The 17,199-nt window shown below is 42.2% G+C and overlaps 1 protein-coding gene across 3 annotated transcripts in view; it reads right to left on the bottom strand.

The window, feature by feature from the left end:
• Positions 1-17,199, bottom strand: part of dgkb (diacylglycerol kinase, beta) — a 127,739-nt gene that overhangs the window by 7,845 nt on the left and 102,695 nt on the right. For all 3 annotated transcript variants that reach the window (XM_049583322.1, XM_049583321.1, XM_049583324.1), the window contains 3 exons: positions 12,598-12,688; positions 11,348-11,543; positions 115-235 (listed from right to left, as the gene is read on the bottom strand). In XM_049583322.1, coding sequence (XP_049439279.1) covers positions 115-235; positions 11,348-11,543; positions 12,598-12,688 — 408 coding nt within the window. The remainder of the gene's footprint in view (positions 1-114; positions 236-11,347; positions 11,544-12,597; positions 12,689-17,199) is intronic.

The raw sequence follows: 17,199 nt of genomic DNA, 5'->3' as shown, positions 1-17,199 counted from the left end.
CTAAAATTAAACTGTTGGCTTTGACCTAATGCTGACAAAATCTACCAAAGATGCTCATAAAATGGAGAACAAATCATGACAAAAAAGTTAGTTGTGGTGCAGATGAACACCAACCTGATGGTGACGGAGGAGCACTGTGCCAGGCGTCTTCCTGCGCTCTTCAGGCCGGTGTAGATCTGACCCATCTCCATGGCTCCTTCCAGCCCCACCACCTCCAGCAGCTGGTCGGACAGGTCTGAAACACAAAGAACGTCAACTTTAAATACACTTTAAGTCCAATAAACAAAAGCTGCTGCTGTCATGAAGGCCAATTTTAAGATTTAGCTGTGTTTATATCAAGGCAGTAAGCAATATTTAAAGAAGGAATAAGCATTGTTTTCCTAAAAACAACATAAAGACTCAAACACAAGTAATCAATCTCAATCTTTACATGTGACCCACTCTCAGTGTGTGGTGGTGTATTGCTCTGCAGAGACTTCGCCCTCTGCCTGTATTTTCATATGCTCATGGTGTTTATGGGTGTGTCCCCCGACAGCGCTCAGGTGAGATCAGGGCTTTATAAAAAGGTGGCGATAAGGTGCCAGACCATAAGCAGCAGGTATCCAAGAGACACAGAGACAAAAACCCCACAAATATAGCTAGATGAAACACCAAATGAGTGAATCTGAAGCTGGCTTTTACTTGAACTTTCGCAGGCGAGCACATTTAAAAACAGTCACCGACAATCCTTTAAATATTAGAAAAATTACAGTTCTGTAAAGACATGAGTACATGCCATAAATCTATTACTGTATGCATGTGCCTTTAAAGTGGAGTCATTTCAGCAGCTATGAAGCAGTGCTTCAGACTGTTACATATTTTAAAATAATTCGATTGATGGTTGAATAAAAACAACATTTATGTTCATTATTGTCCTTAAATGTTGCTGATGTCATATGAAAACCAAAAGACTTACACAGGGAGAAGAAGAATAAGAGATGAGAGGAATTCATTAAGAAAGTGAGGAAGGAGAGAAGGAAAGTGAGGATGAATTAAAGAACATGACGTGATGTTTCCTCACTTCAGAGACATTTAGCATTCACAGTTAAAAAAGAAAAAAAGAAAAAAGGCAGCAAGAATAACAAGCTACAAACAAAACAGCTATTAATTAGATTGCACCGGCAATGCAAAGCAATCTTGTGATATTATAATTATTAATTTCTCTTCTGTTTTGCAGTTATGAGCATTGATTTTGCCCCTGCTGGAAGCCCAGTGTCACGCAGGGCCCATCTGTTTCAGCGGCCCGCTCTGCCTCCGACTCTCCATCGACTCGTCCCTCCACAAATTAAGAAGCTGCTGCCTCGCTGCTGGGAGCATGCAGACACTAATTGAAACTAAGACCCATTTTTAGGCGCTCGGTGCGTGCAAGCGAGTTAGCTCGCTGTCACCAACGCTGCTCCATCGCTGTCATGTTTATCTGAGCCGCGCCGGTTTCCTGAAGGAGTGTCGTGGGTAATGTTGCTGTTGTCGTCGAGGTGTTGTTGTCGCTGCCGAGCTGTGGTGTCCAGCTGTCACCATGGTGATGGACATGCGTCTGCCCCTATCTCTGTGCTGGACTGTGAGTGCAGTGCTTTCCAGGGTCGGAGCGGGAGAGTGTGTGTACATACCCAGCAGGTTGACCTGCTGACACGAGGCTTTAAAGCTTGCTCCCCCCATTGTGACTTCTCACGTTAATGCAAACGGCTCACACGGCCCTGCGCTGACACGTATGATGGACAGCGTCACCATGGTGATAGGGATTCCTTGTTGCCCAGGGCTACAAAGATGCAGTATACCCAAGAGTGCTTACTGCTGGAGAGACCATAGAGCCTCTCTGCCAAATACAACAAGGTCAAGAGGACTCTGTATAACCAGATGTTAGTAGATAATAAAAACACAACAAAATATGTTTGACCTGCATGCTCAGGGTAAAACCATTAACTTCTAGATGACCTGGGGAATATTCAAACCAATTCTTACTGAGAACTGTTTCTGTGTCTGTTTGAAAACATTACTAATGTAAACACACCACTCACAGTCTCAAACATGTAAATCTAATTCAAAGAAATAGTTTGACATTTTGGGAAAAAACATCTTTGCATCTTCTTGCTGAGACTTAAGCCTGGCCTGACCTGTTAAAAATGTGATAGATGCCACACATAACAACATTTAATGACACATTTAAAGGTCCAGTGTGCAGGATTTAGGAGAATATATTGGCAGAAATGGAATATAATACAGCAAGTATGTGTTTTTAAGTGTATAATTATCTGAAAATACGAGTCATTGTGTTTTCCTGACTTTAGAATGAGCCGTTGATATCGACATAGGAAGCGGGTCGTCGTTGACAGTGATTACCTTGTTACACTGCCGTGTTTCTTCAGTAGCCCAGGTGCCGTATTCAGAAAGTTTCCCAGTACAAAAAGTAGTGACAAATTTCTTAGGAAATTCTTTGTGACATTTTCTTAGAATTTCCCCTTAAAGTTCAGACTAGTTCCTGGTGAAGATGAAAGTTATTCACAAAGCATTTTAGCCCTTAAAAGAGCTTCTAAGTTGAAAAACTGTTAGGAGCAGGGAGGAGAACTTAATAGGTTTAAGACCTTCACAGGATGCCTTCAGACCTTGAGCTGTCTTGCTTTGGTCTGAATCAGGGACTTATTTTGTTACAAAGTTGCATAATTGCTTTGAGTTTGTCGGAGCACGTTCTCACCACAAACGAACCGCACCGGAGTTCGTTTGTAACCAAACTGAGACCACCTCTTAAAGAAGCTTTCAGTTGTCTGGTTGTTTTGGTGCACACCTGAGTGTGATTGCTGTGTTCACACCTGCCCAAATGGACCGCACTGAGGGAACTAACAAACTTGAGTTTGATTGAACCGAACCAAACAGGGCAGGTGTGAAAGCACCCTTAAGCAGAGAAGAAAATGGCAGAAACACAAAGAGGTCAGAGAAATATTCTCCAAACACTGAATGACAGTGAGTTAATTAAATGCTATAGGATATGACCATGCAGTGATAATGTCTGTGGTAGATCTCATCAGGGATACGCAAACATTTCCCACCCAACGCAATAACAAAATAGCGCGAGAAATAAAATGATTACAAAATGTGGAAAACTGGAAACATGCAGTGCAGGAGTGATGACTTGAGTCTGTCTCAACCTTCCATCAGCAGAGTGATCACAGTAACAATCACAACACTTTCACAGTCTCATATTGTGATGTAGTTCATGTCATTTCTACCCGGTGTCCACACCTTGCAGGCTCTAGAGAGGGTTTTTCATGTCGGCAACCAGCCCCTGCGCAATAAGCAACGTCAGATAAACACTGACTTTTTAACGTGAAACTGGTTTATAATGTGTTTTTTTACTGGTTTAAATCACCGGGTGCATTTGTTTAGAGGAAGAGACCTCTGTGGATAATTCAGTTCCTGGTCAAAACCTTCTGAACATCTGAATCTTCATTTATCAGAGAAAAAAGGTGAGCACACATTTGCAGGTTCTAGATTAGCGTCTCATCTCCGAGAGAGGGTCATTCACGTTTCTCGTGTCGACCACCATAGTTAAATATACTGTTTCAGTTAAGCCAAAACCTAAGACAATAAATCAAGAAGCAAAAAATGATTATTGCGACTCAATAAATTGCAGACACATGATTTCAATAAGTGACAGTCACATTGCAACTGCTACAATTTACTGGTGATTTTCATTTTGAATCACCAACCATTATTTCTTATATTAGAAGTGCGCATGAAACACCTGGAACAATAATCAAAAGTGGGGTGTGCCAAATTTAGAAGAAGCCATCGTGTTTACTTCTCAGAGATAAACTGGGAGAAAAATGGAGTCACACTTACTGTTTACACAAGAAGGATGCTGAAATATTAACACACAAAATAAGCAGCCTGAGGCCAAATATAAACTCAAACACTCCTTTCCTAACCTACAATCAACATTATGTGTCTCACTCAAGTGTTGGAGGCAATATTTGACTGTGATAAACAAACAGGCACAGAAGGTGACAACACAGAGTCTGTGAATGAAAGTCCATATTCACAGAAGCAAAGCACTGTGGCTTTTATCTCAGCAGCCATGTCTCTCTCTGTCAGAGTGGGGGGTAAGAAATGGCTTCCTTGTCACTGTCAAACAACTACCTGTCGAGGCCGCTGGCTGCACAGGGACACACGAGGAGCAACAGGGAGAGAGCAAAGGAATAAAGGAGAGACAGTGACAACAACCCAATCACAAGAAAAACTGTTGGTATTGTACAACCCTGCGAACTACAGACACATCCAATTAACATGTTATTATGTAGCTGACATGTTGAAACTTTACATTTCAACAACACTGTAGCTAATGTGTGGTTAGGTTTAGGCACAAAGCACAGGTAACAGATTTGTTTCGGCACATTACAACTGCTCTTTGCGTCACTCTTCTGGCAGGAAACACAGTGATGTCTCGGTAAAAAACAACCTCTTCCATGGCGCATTATCCCGACTGGAAATGCAACATTGTCTGTAAAAAGCTACCTCTTTTTGTGGCACTATCCTGGCAGGAAATGCAGCTTTGTCTCGGTAATAAACAACTGCTTGTTGTGGTACTATCTTGGAAGGAAACACAGCTATGTCTTGGTAAAAAATTAACCCCTTTAACCCTATGGGCCCTAGGCATTTTTGGGGTATTTTTACTGCCTTTACTTTTAAGCTCATATCACAGTCATTATAAAGGCTACATACACATGCTATATCTTGTTTTCTGTATCTTGCTGGCTAACCAGATTTGCCATCATTTCACGTCCTTCTATGTGCCTGTATTTTATATTAATTTTTATATCAATGAAAAAAACAAATCCGTATTACTAAATTCTTACATTTTTACATGTATCTCACTATAGCAAGTTAGAAGTTGACATATTCTGCCATATATGAAGACGGGAGACTCTCTGGAATCTGGAAATATAAGAACCATGATGGTGGGACATTCTGTCACTTCACAGTTGTCCAAAACATGTGGTTTGTGCCAGGCGGGGGGGGGTCATGTCCCCCTCAATGTATATGGTGACTACGGCCCTGTCAGCATGCATAATTAGGCTGCAGTTGTCTGGGTGCGCAAAGGTGAAGTGGCTGTCCTTGTCCTAAAAAGTTTGACGAGTGTCAACTGGACAATATGGAGATATTTGCATCTTGAAAGCTGGACTACAAATGTGGATAGACAGGGAGAAACACACGCAAGCCTAAGACGTGGTGAGATACGATATTCCTCACTATATGAAGTGACTGATAACAAGATGGATTGTAAAGAAATTCGTCAGGTTTTTATTTTGTATACAATCAATATGTATTTATAGCATGATGGGATGACAGCACAATGATGTGTGGAAAGCTCTGCTTTCATGTGATATGCGTGGCATTTCTGTGCGACCCTGCTTTCGCGAGTAATCCATCTAAGAGTAATGTGTGTGCAAACTGTATGAAAGCTCTGTTACACATCATTTTAGTGTAACTTTATCATTTTTTTTTCGCTGTGAAAACATTGGACTACCGACAAGTGCTTGGTCTTGTTGGAAAGCTACGATTCCGCTGTTTCACGTGATATACATGGCTTCTCACTATGACGCACTGTCGCGGAGAAAATCAGTAGAGAAGAACAGGTGTGAATTTCGACGCACTATGTGTCGTTTGGGCACATAGGGTTAAATAGCACTATTCCAGCAGGAAAGGCAGCAAAGTCACAGTGAGACACAACCCCTTTTTGTGCCACTATCCAGGGAACTTTGAGAAGTCTGGGTACAAAATCACATTTTGGTGCGACTTCTCAGCAGGAAATGCAGCGATGTCTCAGTAAAAAAGTCCCCTTTTTGTGGCACTATCCCAGCAGGGAACACGGCAATGTTTCGGTACAAACACAACCTCTTTTCATGGCACTTTACTGGCAGGAAACGCAGTGATGTCTTAGTAATAAACAACCGCTTTTCATGGCACTATCTCTGCTGGAAGAACAACAATGGCTCCTTTAAAAACACTCATGTCTGGGGGCTGAAAACACAGCTATGACTCCCTAAAAACAACCTGTTTTGTTGTTTGTTGGTCTCTAACATTGGTCTGCAGCTTGGCAGATGTCTCACCTAAGTGATACGCCATCCACCAACCCCCCCACCTCCCGATGATCACAGTCAGCTTATACATGCGTCACTTTAGAAATGTTGATATGATATGTATGAAATGTACAGATGTAATGGTTTGTAGAAATGTACAATGCCAACATTTTCTCCTGGCGACTGGACTGGTGATGGAGCAGAGCAGAACCAGCAGCCCATCAGCTGAAAGTTAAACTAAAGAGGAATGGCGGGAGGTGGAGGAGGAGGCAGATCCTCCAATGAAAGCTTCATAGGGCTTGTCACGGGGCATCAGTCCCAAGCGTCAGCCCCTCCACCCACACATGGACGCCCTCCCCCCTGCCCTGCAAAAACCTCAGTCCCATTCTAAATAATTCACTCCGCAGCCATTCCCTTCCACCTGAGGGGCTTGTCTCCTGGCGTCACCACCGGGACGATTTAACAGCTCCCGAAAGGTCAGGGTTTTTTATCCCGCAGCCACCCTCCACCCACCCGTCCACACACCCACACAACCACACACACACAAAATAATCCCTGCCACCAGTTTGATCCGTGCACCGTGCTTTGCGGTGCCCCCTCTGGGCTAATGCACTCCTGTGTTTACCTCTAAATACGTCGTTCTCTTGATCTGACAAGTTAGGCTGCTCACCTTGAGGGCACCTTCCACAAGGGCATCACACACAGGTGCATGCACACACACACACACACACACACACACACACACACACACACACACACACATCAATAAACAGGCACAAACAGACAGAGATGTTGTGACACACATATACACACTCCCCACTCACACTAAGTGCCTTTCCAGGTTCAGACAGTGGCCCCCTTTTTTTAAACCACACTGATTGATTTTTATTCAGGGATTAATGGAGTGTTCATCGTTACAAAGTTGGGCTTTAAATTGATCAAATATCTCCCTCGCAGTCTGAGCCACACTGCACCTTAATCTAACAGTTGTAATAGTGCTGGGTGTTATACTGGATCATCCAGTTTACTCGTTTTCATATACTACATAGTCATACTGGTGTGTAGCTGAAACACTTGGAGCTCTTCAATAGGCAGAAGTGAGTGCTACGGTTGGAGAGAGGGTCCATATTAACTGTGTTCCCTTCTTGCCAACGGTTAAAACTTTATAACACTACCATTAATAACCCACAGTAATTCTCTTTAAAAAGGAAAAAAACAAGAGGCAACCACCGTGGCTGAAAAATGAAGCCAACATGCAAGTGTCACACCTGCAGTTCTTTGAATGGCCACATGAGGCTGACTCCAGAAGCCAGTCAGTCCTCAAAGACCTTCATGTTAAAATGCCCAACTTTACAGCAGAAATAAACATGTTTACTGACTGATATAAAAAAGGCCTCCTCTCTTTAGTTAATCTCCCTGTTTATGACAACTGTATAGGGGTGAATTTATAAATCAGTGCTTTCCAACTGGTGGATCGCAGTCCAAAAGTGGGTCATGGGTCCATTCTGTATGGACGGGAACATGTCAAGTTTGTAAAAAACACACTTTATCTTTGAGTACAGTGAATTTCAGGCACGGAGCTTTTATTTTGAAGTGCTGTTCCCTGTTGTAGAGTGAGTGACTAACACACTGACTTGACAGAGACAGCAAAATAGCTCAGTGACATGACCAACCACAAGCATGACGCTGAATATATTAAAAGTGTGTGGACCCTGTGGCTGGATCAGTTGGGAACCACTGAATGTTAACTTATTCCATGTATGTGTCTCAGTAGAGTCCTTCAATGTCACAGTGGAGTGACGCTGAATTTTTTTTATAGGTATTTAATGTACTCCTGACAGAAGAATGACCCATTATAAACCTATATTATAATAGTATTATTAATAATGATGATGATAATATAATAATAGTAATAATAATACATTTAGTAATGATATATAAATAAATGAATAAATAATTAAATACTGTGTTATACCATGAAATATATACCGTCAGAATCCTAAAAAAACATTTTGATACAAATTTTTGGTCATACTGCTCAGCACTAAGTCACATCATCCCATTTGGGAAGTTATAAGCGTCCCAGCATGCAACAGGACTTGTTAGAAGAGTGTTTCTGGTTTGTTTGATTATTTCAGGAATGAGCTGTTTCTTCAACTCCCTCACTGTCCCTGCTGTGATTAACAATACTTTCACTTGTTCTCTCAAATTTTCCAACAACCAAAACACGTTTTCTTTTGTTGCACACACAATAAATGTTGCGGCTGTAAATTAGGGAAAAATTTGTAACATACTGACAGATTTTAACAAGGTTTACTTTCAAGCTGCAACAGCTACTGAAATCCAAAGGAAAGCACGGATAAAGCTTCATAGACAGCTTCACAGAGATATGTTTTTTTTTTCCACCAGTCATGTTCTGATCAGTGAAGTCCCATCAGGGATCACTGGCAGCCATGTCTGGAGATCCTCACTGACTCGCCATGTTTCAAGCCCGACACTGATTGTTACATCCATTTCACCCCTGAGCACAAACACACCATCTCACCATGAAACCTAAAAACATACTGTGCGTCACCTGAGCAGGCAGGAGTAAGACATGATAAGAAATAAAACACAAATAAAACCCAACAAATCCTGAATTCATGGCAATGGCTCATTTGTGAGGAGAAAAAATACATTCATGGTTATTTCTTTTCCTATTTACATCCTTTTCATACTTGTTTCTCGTGGTTTGGAGTCCTATCCTTTCATACTGATTTTACATTCAACATGAAAAACCGCATGACAAAAAAAGCATCTGCGCACTCAAGTCTGTGCAAAAATCTTATCTGATTAGCAAGCTCAGGGTGGTAGCTACCTGTTCATGCCTTGAATAAAGCATCTGACCAAAAGCTCACTAATTAAATATAATTTTTGCAAAGATTTGAGAATGCAGATGTTTTCATTTTCATTCAGTTCATGAGCTAAGTCTGATATTGGGTGTTTTTTTTTCTTTATTTTTGAATTGCATTTAACATAAGAAAATTTTTTCTTAACAACATAACATTCTGGACATGGGTCAGTGTACAGTGTACGGTGCACAATTTTCACACTAACCAAACAAACTGAACTTTGGGGTCAACTGTTAAAACAAATAGCTAATCAGCCAATCACGTGGCAGCAGCTCAATGCATTTAGTCATGTAGACATGGTGAAGACGACCTGCTGAAGTTCAAACTGAGCATCAGAATGATAAAGAAAGGTGATTTAAGTGACTTTGAACGTGGCATGGTTGTTGGTGCCAGACGGGCTGGTCTGAGAATTTACTGGGATGTTCACACACAACCATCTCTAGGGTTTACAGAGGATGGTCCCAAAAAGAGAAAATATCCAGTGAGCCAAAATGCCTTGTTGATGCCAGAGGTCAGAGGAGAATGGCCAGACTGGTTCAAGATGATAGAAAGGCAACAGGAAGTCAAATAAGCACTGGTTCCAACCAAGGTGTGCAGAAGAGCATCTCTGAAGCAACAACACCTTGTCCAACCTTGAAGCAGATGGGCTACAGCAGCAGAAGACCACACCAGGTGCCACTCCTGTCAGCTAACAACAGGAAACTGAGGCTACAGTTCACACAGGCTCACCAAAACTGGACAATAGAAGATTGGAAAACGTTGCCTGGTCTGATGAGTCTGGATTTCTGCTGCCACATTCAGATGGTAGGGTCAGAATTTGGTGTCATGGATCCATCCTGCCTTGTATCAACAGTTCAGGCTGCTGCTGGTGGTGTAATGGTGTGGGGGAGATTTTCTTAGTACCAACTGAGCATGGTTTAAACACCACAGCCTACCTGAGTATTGTTGCTGAGCGTGTCCATCCCTTTATGACCACAGTGTACCCATCTTCTGATGGCTACTTCCAGCAGGATAACGCACCATGTCACAAAGCTCACATCATCTCAAACTGGTTTCTTGAAGAGATGGATCCTTTCTCTCTCCCTTAACCTCCAAACAAACTGCAACACTAGTCAGCACTGACCAAATACAGGTCAAGATTCTGTTACTCTGCTGCCTTAGCTGTTAACAGAAACATGATTTAGCTTACCGTTTAATTGTAATTCCAGATTGTTTGTAACCAGCCAGCCGCCATTGTGTCAAACGGCAAAGCTCACATTCTGTTGCTCACCAGGTTTTGTACCTCTTGAGCAAAAGCAGATGCCACAGAGCTTTTTCTCTGTTTTCTCTGGTCATGTAGCACAAATTTAAAAAACAGCCAAACATTATGAAAAGACCATCCTGCAAGCAGTGAAATGCTTCTTTAATACCTTCACATATTGGAGTGGAATACTTCCTCTATCACAACTTTGTGGATTTTTCTTGCTTTAGCTAATAAGTCCCTAAAGTGGCTCCCACTATTTCACCAGTTAGAGCAGCTGACTCATACTCATTCACATATTCCCATTGATGGGCTTCCTTTTGACGTAAATGGATTCAGGGGTATGCCCAACACCCCCCTCAGTCTGCTTCTATTAACTGAGCCTGTCCACTGAAGCCAACACAGACCATTAATACACAAGTGACAGTTCCAAACACTGACATGATTGTACCTCTTCTTTGCAAACAAAACCTGCTGGCTATGATTCACCTTGTCGTCGGTGAAATATTCATGCACTCGGGAAAAGTTTGGTGGAAAGTTTAGTCTTTGATCCATCTGATAGGAGCAAGGACACAGACTGTCTGATGTGGGCTTCAGGGGAGAGAGCCTCCTACACTGTCAAACCTGTTTAACGCACAGTATTATTGTCCAATAACGCAAACCAACCAGGATCCACAATATATGCAGGGCTTTCAAAGTGCTGCTGATGACTCACCAATTACCGACCTCACAGTGTGACGAGTTGTCTGGCTTTTTAAAAACACATCTTTAAATGGCAGCGGTGGAATTTATCTAAATGCATTTACTCAAGTACTTTCATTTTATACTGCTTTATACTTCTACTTCACTACATTTATTTGACAGTTATAGGTACTTTCTACACATAGAAACATACGGTACTCTTACGGTATATGATAAGCTGCAGTGCTTTGCTACTTGCTTTAGTAAAGGATCAGGTTTAGTAATACAGTTAACTGCTCTGTGAGGCTCTACTTCGGCACAGTGGTTTTCAGGTTTGATGTGGGCTCCCATGAGCTAGTTTACACTGACTGCAGGATTCATACCAACAGAAAACTGCAAAACAGTCATAAATGAAAGAATCCTACCTTGAACTGCAAACATGAGCTCCTTGGGGTCGAGCACCGGTGCCCTCTTGTCCTGGCTCTTTTTGGCCCCCTTACGGTTACCCCTCCTCTTCTTGCTCTCACCCCAGAGGTTGGAGCCACCGTGCATGCTGGGAATGTTGAGAATTGCAATGCCTTCCAAGGAGATGCTGCTGAGGTCCAGAGTAACACCGTCACACTTTTGGAAAAGAGAGAAACAGAGGGAAAAGACCAGATTTTACTAATCGTACGTTTGTCGTAATTAGCTGCATTTGTTGTAAACTGTATTTCAGTGTCAGCAGTGACAGGCAACAGCTTAAAAACAAAACAAAACAGAACGGTTACTGAAAACAACAGAATTTCTTTCTAGCATTTGAATTTGCTGCAGAATAATACTGCAGCAGAAACACATGACACAGGTGAGCTGCAGTGATGGCAAGTCTGTTTCAGTCTAGTGTCCTTGTTCAGAGGTTAGAGTCTGTTTCTGCTTCTTGGACTTGAATCTATATCTGTCTCTCTGTTCAAGTCTGAGCCTAAAGCTGTCTCTAAGACTTAGCCTTAGCGTCTCTCTGACTCAGCCTGAACTTAATCTCTCTGTTAAGGCTTTAACCTAAAGCTGTCTCTCTGGCTCTGGCTGAGCCTGAACCCAAGTCTCTCTGTTTTAGCCTGAGCCTATTTTTAGAACCACCATTGGTGTCAATTAGATGTGATTGTGTTGAAAAGGCCAGTGATACTCTAAATTGTGGATTTTATCTCAGTATGGATCATCATACCTCCTCCAGTACCGAAGGTACTTATCGAGCTCTAATTAATGAAGACCTCTGCACTGTGTGGATAGCTCTGAGAAGAGGGAAGATGAATTGTATAGACACCATCTTCATTATCACTCAATATCACACACAGCAGGGTCGTGTAGGGCTAATTACCTGTGTGTTCAACTGATGTTCAGCGAGAGGCGGACGGGGAGGTGCACGGATAGCCTTCATGCATCAACACTTTGTCTGGGTGAATTTGAAACTTGTACAAATTTGTGCCACTTATGGAACAAAGGTTGATCAGAATATTCCTGTTTTTCCTACCCAAGTTCTTGTCTGCCTTTATGTGTATTATTAAATATTTCTAAATATACAGAGAACGTACAATTGCTTGGGATTCACATAAAAAGGGGACATAAAAAAATATCCTTACTTCAGTTTCTTTTGTTTTTCTTTCCTATAGGGCTCAAAAAATAGAAAAAATGTGGTTTTATTTACCTCAACCTCCAAAAAGTCGTGGAGCTTCTTACATGTGGCCGAAAAGGTCTCCGAAGTGCCGAACTCAAAGTACCACAGCTTATTCTTTGTTCTGAAAGAAACAAGACAACAGGAACTGCAAAGGGACCAAGAAAAGAGAGGAAACATAAGGAGTGTTTTCCCCACATCAAAATCTGAAGCTTGTACAGTCACAGCACCTCTTCTTCTTCTCTGCCTCCTGTCCCTTATATGCTGAGCTTATGAAAAAGACACTGCTCTGTAAAGGTGTGTTTGATTCATGATAGAAAAAAGGGATCTTCCAAACTACACAGGAAATATACCTCTGATGTTTACAGCTGACCAAAATCACACAGTCATTAATCTCCAGAGAATGCATAATGTGGCTCATTAATCACATATTGAAGCACGATGATGAATCTAAAGCCAGTTTAAGGAGGCATCTGAGGGAGCACATGGGGTGGCCAGTGGCTACCCATGCCCAACATTAAGGCCCAGTGAGGGTTGTGAGAGGGTAATCTAACTGCCCCTGCAATTAACAGAGGACTGGGGTGCTGCTCCCCGGGCTTCCTACAGCACACACTCCCATTGCTAAAGGCTGATGATCAATGACCTCACAGGGGTGAGTCACCATCTGTCCGCACACTGCTATGGCACATTATATTCTCTCATGAGTGCATGAATGTCTTTTCTTTATATTAGGTATTGATTATTTGTTGAACCCTTTATATTTTATAAATATGTTTTTATTAGTGATGCAACATGTGTTGTTTTCATGCTCATTATGCAACCAGATGTCTTACAGTGCAGTCCTGTAAACGAGTCTCTTTAGCTGAGACATCTTATCTGCAGAAGCAGAATAGTTAACACAAACCATTGTTAACTACATCAGCTGTGGGCTAGGCTAGGCTTGGTGCTAAGCTAACAGTGCAGCATCACTGGCGACCCTCCAAAGTGTGGTTTATGCTTTCCATTTTGTTCCTGGCGTGAGGTCCATTTGCCAGAAAATGATGTAATCACCCCTTTTGCTTTAAGCTAGCTTGCTCCAAAAGTTGTTGGAGAGCTGGGTTGTCCATCCATGAATTTTTGTAACTAGGCGCCCGGTGTGTGTGCTGCTCATTTACAGTTCAACCGAGGAGTTCAACAGGGAACACTGGCGGAGCAAGTCAGGAACATTTCTATGGCTTTTTATTAAGACACCACAGGGATGTCAAATGACCTCAAATTATTGTAAAAAACATAAGCGCCGCAGTGGGGAAAGAAGAGGCTTTTTGCTGCAGGGTGCAAAGGAATATGAGAGATCACCGTAAAAGCTAAAAAAAAAAAAAGAAAGAGTGGCACAGCGGTATAAAGTAATTTCGACTTGGAGGTAAGCGACAGCAATAATTACAGTACACAAATGTAATATTTGCCGACTGTTTATGACTGTTGCCAGGCAGCCATCTCTCCGGTAACGTTCTTCCTTTTTGCCTTCTGACTAACGTTGCGGTGCATATTGCAACAAATGACACATTGAGCATAAATGCGTCTGTGCATGCTTGTAGCCCGTGCTCCATCTGCCCATGGCACGCTGTCTCGCACTAGTATAAACAAAGCTTAATGGTATTGATATGAAAATAAAATATAGAGTAACAGAGTAGATAAGTAGAGAAGTGATTACAACAGAAAATCGAGGAGGAAAAAAGAGTAAACAGCAGTCGCTGATGTCATGGAAATCAAAATGTGTGTCACGGGAAGCAGCATCATGGCGTTGAAACAGCGTCACGGCGTCCCACAAATCGCAAAAGCCTTTTAATCTTTCCAAGAAACAACAGACAACAACACACAATTCATCACAAAGCTTTAGGAGGAGAAAAAAACACCTACAACAGTGCTGACACGCAGAACTGAACACAGTAAAAAATGGGCTTCTCTTAGCTGGAATCAAAGCGCTACAAGAGGAACGTATTAGTATAAGAAGAGTAACAATCACTGAATTATTGATTTCCTCATTAGGACTTTTGTCAGGACCATTTAGCCACTTTATAAATGAGCTTTCATTAGGGTACTTGCAAGGTAGCCCAACTCACAGTTGATTTATAATGTGCAACATGGTCAATAGAAGAGGGATGAGAGCAGAGGGAGGTGGGAAGAGGCAGGAGAGCGACCGGGCCATGCTGAGAGGCTTTCCACAACAACACATCACCACATCTTCCCCATCCTCATCATCATCGTCATCATCATCAGTCTGTTGGCTCAGTTGTCAAACCCAAGAGAACACATGAACACCGGCCTGGGCAATTTTGCAAACAAACAAATGAAGGTGGCCACTGAAAAGCATATTCAAAACGAGTGGCTGGTGATTGATGAGAGAATGAAGCCAGATACAACACAGGGATGTGTTGACTCTTTGTTATTGCTGTGTTGAAGCAGGTTTTGGAGCCTCTGATATCTGAAACTTTGTTTAAACTGAACCAAAACAGGTTTTACAGGTGAAAAGTCAATGGAACGACAGGAGTGGATGTGCAAAGATGGATTTGATACGTTGTTTAAAGTAGAAATTTGAAGACACATTTCAACCTGTGTTTATTCTGTTGCCATCTTTGCAGGAAGCTGGATTGTTTTCCTGGTGTTGAGAGCCTCCTCTGGACGCATATTGCAGGCCGATGTATACCCTTATCTCCAACTATGCTGTAAGTGGTTGAGTTGCATTGTGGGTAGTGTAAGCACCAGGCTTTAATGAGGACACAGGATGTGTGGACACATTAATTTAGATTTTTTTTCATCAGGACAAAAGACTGCAGTGTTGCCACATAATTCATGTGTTAGATGGACATTTGTTATGACTTTACCTGAAAGAATTACCTACGTCACTTTACAAAAAGCTCCCGTAACCTCCTGATTCTCCTCAAATTTTACAGCACAGCTACATCTTCTCGACAGCAATGTCCTAATCAGAGAGACCTGTGGGTTTTTCACAGTGCAGCAGAAACAACCTGCACCCGGGACGCTAACGACACACACTGTAAGTACAGATACAGTAAGAGACAACATCTGACCATCCTGTCGATTCCCACCACTTAACCTAACAAGCGCACCATGGCAACAAATCACCTCATGTCCCTGTTCATTAGGTAATTAGGAGCATCTCATTGGCTGGATCGGATTGTCATTTGTTATCTGCCGACTGATGCTAAACACCGGACTCCTCTGACAGACTGACTGTGAGGAGCGTCTTCAACAGTGGCCAGCTCGTGCTACGATTAATAGGGAGTCCATCTGAGTAAGATGATACTTTTAAAGTAGATTAGGAGGACTTTACTTTATGGTAAGTGCAATAAATGTGAATGTAAAGTGCCCATTTCCTTAAACTGTTGGCTGACTTCAGCTCCTGCATCTTTCCAGGATCATCTTAGAAGTTCCTTCATTATATCCCCGTGGGAGCGATTTGTGTTTTCAGCAGCAGGTTTTCAATTCTCTGAGTAGCCGCAAAGCCTCTGTTGTGATTTTACCTGCAGTGTATCAATGCAAAGTGTACTGCAATAATAACTTTAGTGGTGTGCATGTGAGATCAGCTGTCTTAGTCACAGCTGGCGTACCGAAAGAAAACAGTGGCTCAGGTTTCCAGAGCCGCTGAGGTGTCGTTTATTTGCACAAACAAATCATAAAACAAAACTGAAAGAAGACATATACAAACTGTGTGGCTGAAACAAAACCAAAAAAAACAAAACCAAAAAGGGTTTTAGAGAAAGACCTCATACCAGGAAAAAGTCAGGTGAGCTGAGTAACCAACCCAACGCCAGAAAAATGTTTGTATTGAGCGTTTTTGCAAACCACCAATATGTTACATTCGTACACTATTTTGTAGCGGATACGATTAAACTCTACATTTTTCAGCAATGCTTTGCTTCACATGTGGTTAGTAGGCACAAATTCACTTGGTTATGGTTAAGAGAAGAATATGTTTTGGCTTAAAACACCCACATTTGGTGATACAAAGGCCACTGGGACACGCTGTGATGTGTCTATAAAAAAACAACTCCATTCCGTGCCACAAGTGCCGCTGGGAAACGCGGTATGATGTGTGGGTGATAAACACCCAGGTTTGGTTTCTCAAATGTTGCTGGGAAACACCACAATGTGTCCAAGAAAAAACACAGGTTGGTGGCTCAAACACCGTTGTAAAGCTGTGATGTGTCTGTGAATAATACCCAGATCTGTTGGCTGAAACTGTGCTGGGGAAACCCCGAGATGTGTCAGTGAAAGATATCCAGGTTTGGAGCATAAAATGTACCTGGATAAAGTCGCCATGTCTGTGAAAAACACCCCCATTCAGTGCCACAAGTGCTGTTGGGAAACAGACTACGATGTGTTGGCAATAAACACCCAGGTTCGGTGGTTCAAACACTGCTATGTATCAATGAAAAACACCCAGGTTTGGTGTGCCCAAAGCTGCAAGTTCAGTGGCTCAAACGCCACTAGGAAATATTGTAAATTGCTGGGACAAGCTGAGATGTGTTTGTGAAAAACACCCAGGTTCGGTGGCTCAAACACCGTTGTTGAAGGCCATGATGCGTCTGTGAAAAACACCCAGGTATGGTGGCTGAAACAACGCTGGGAATTTCA

The sequence above is a fragment of the Epinephelus fuscoguttatus genome, linkage group LG8 (assembly GCF_011397635.1).
Source record: "Epinephelus fuscoguttatus linkage group LG8, E.fuscoguttatus.final_Chr_v1".
NCBI classification, from domain to species: domain Eukaryota; kingdom Metazoa; phylum Chordata; class Actinopteri; order Perciformes; family Serranidae; genus Epinephelus; species Epinephelus fuscoguttatus.
Note: the sequence above shows the minus strand (reverse complement) of the source record. Positions and strands in the feature narration are given on the sequence as shown.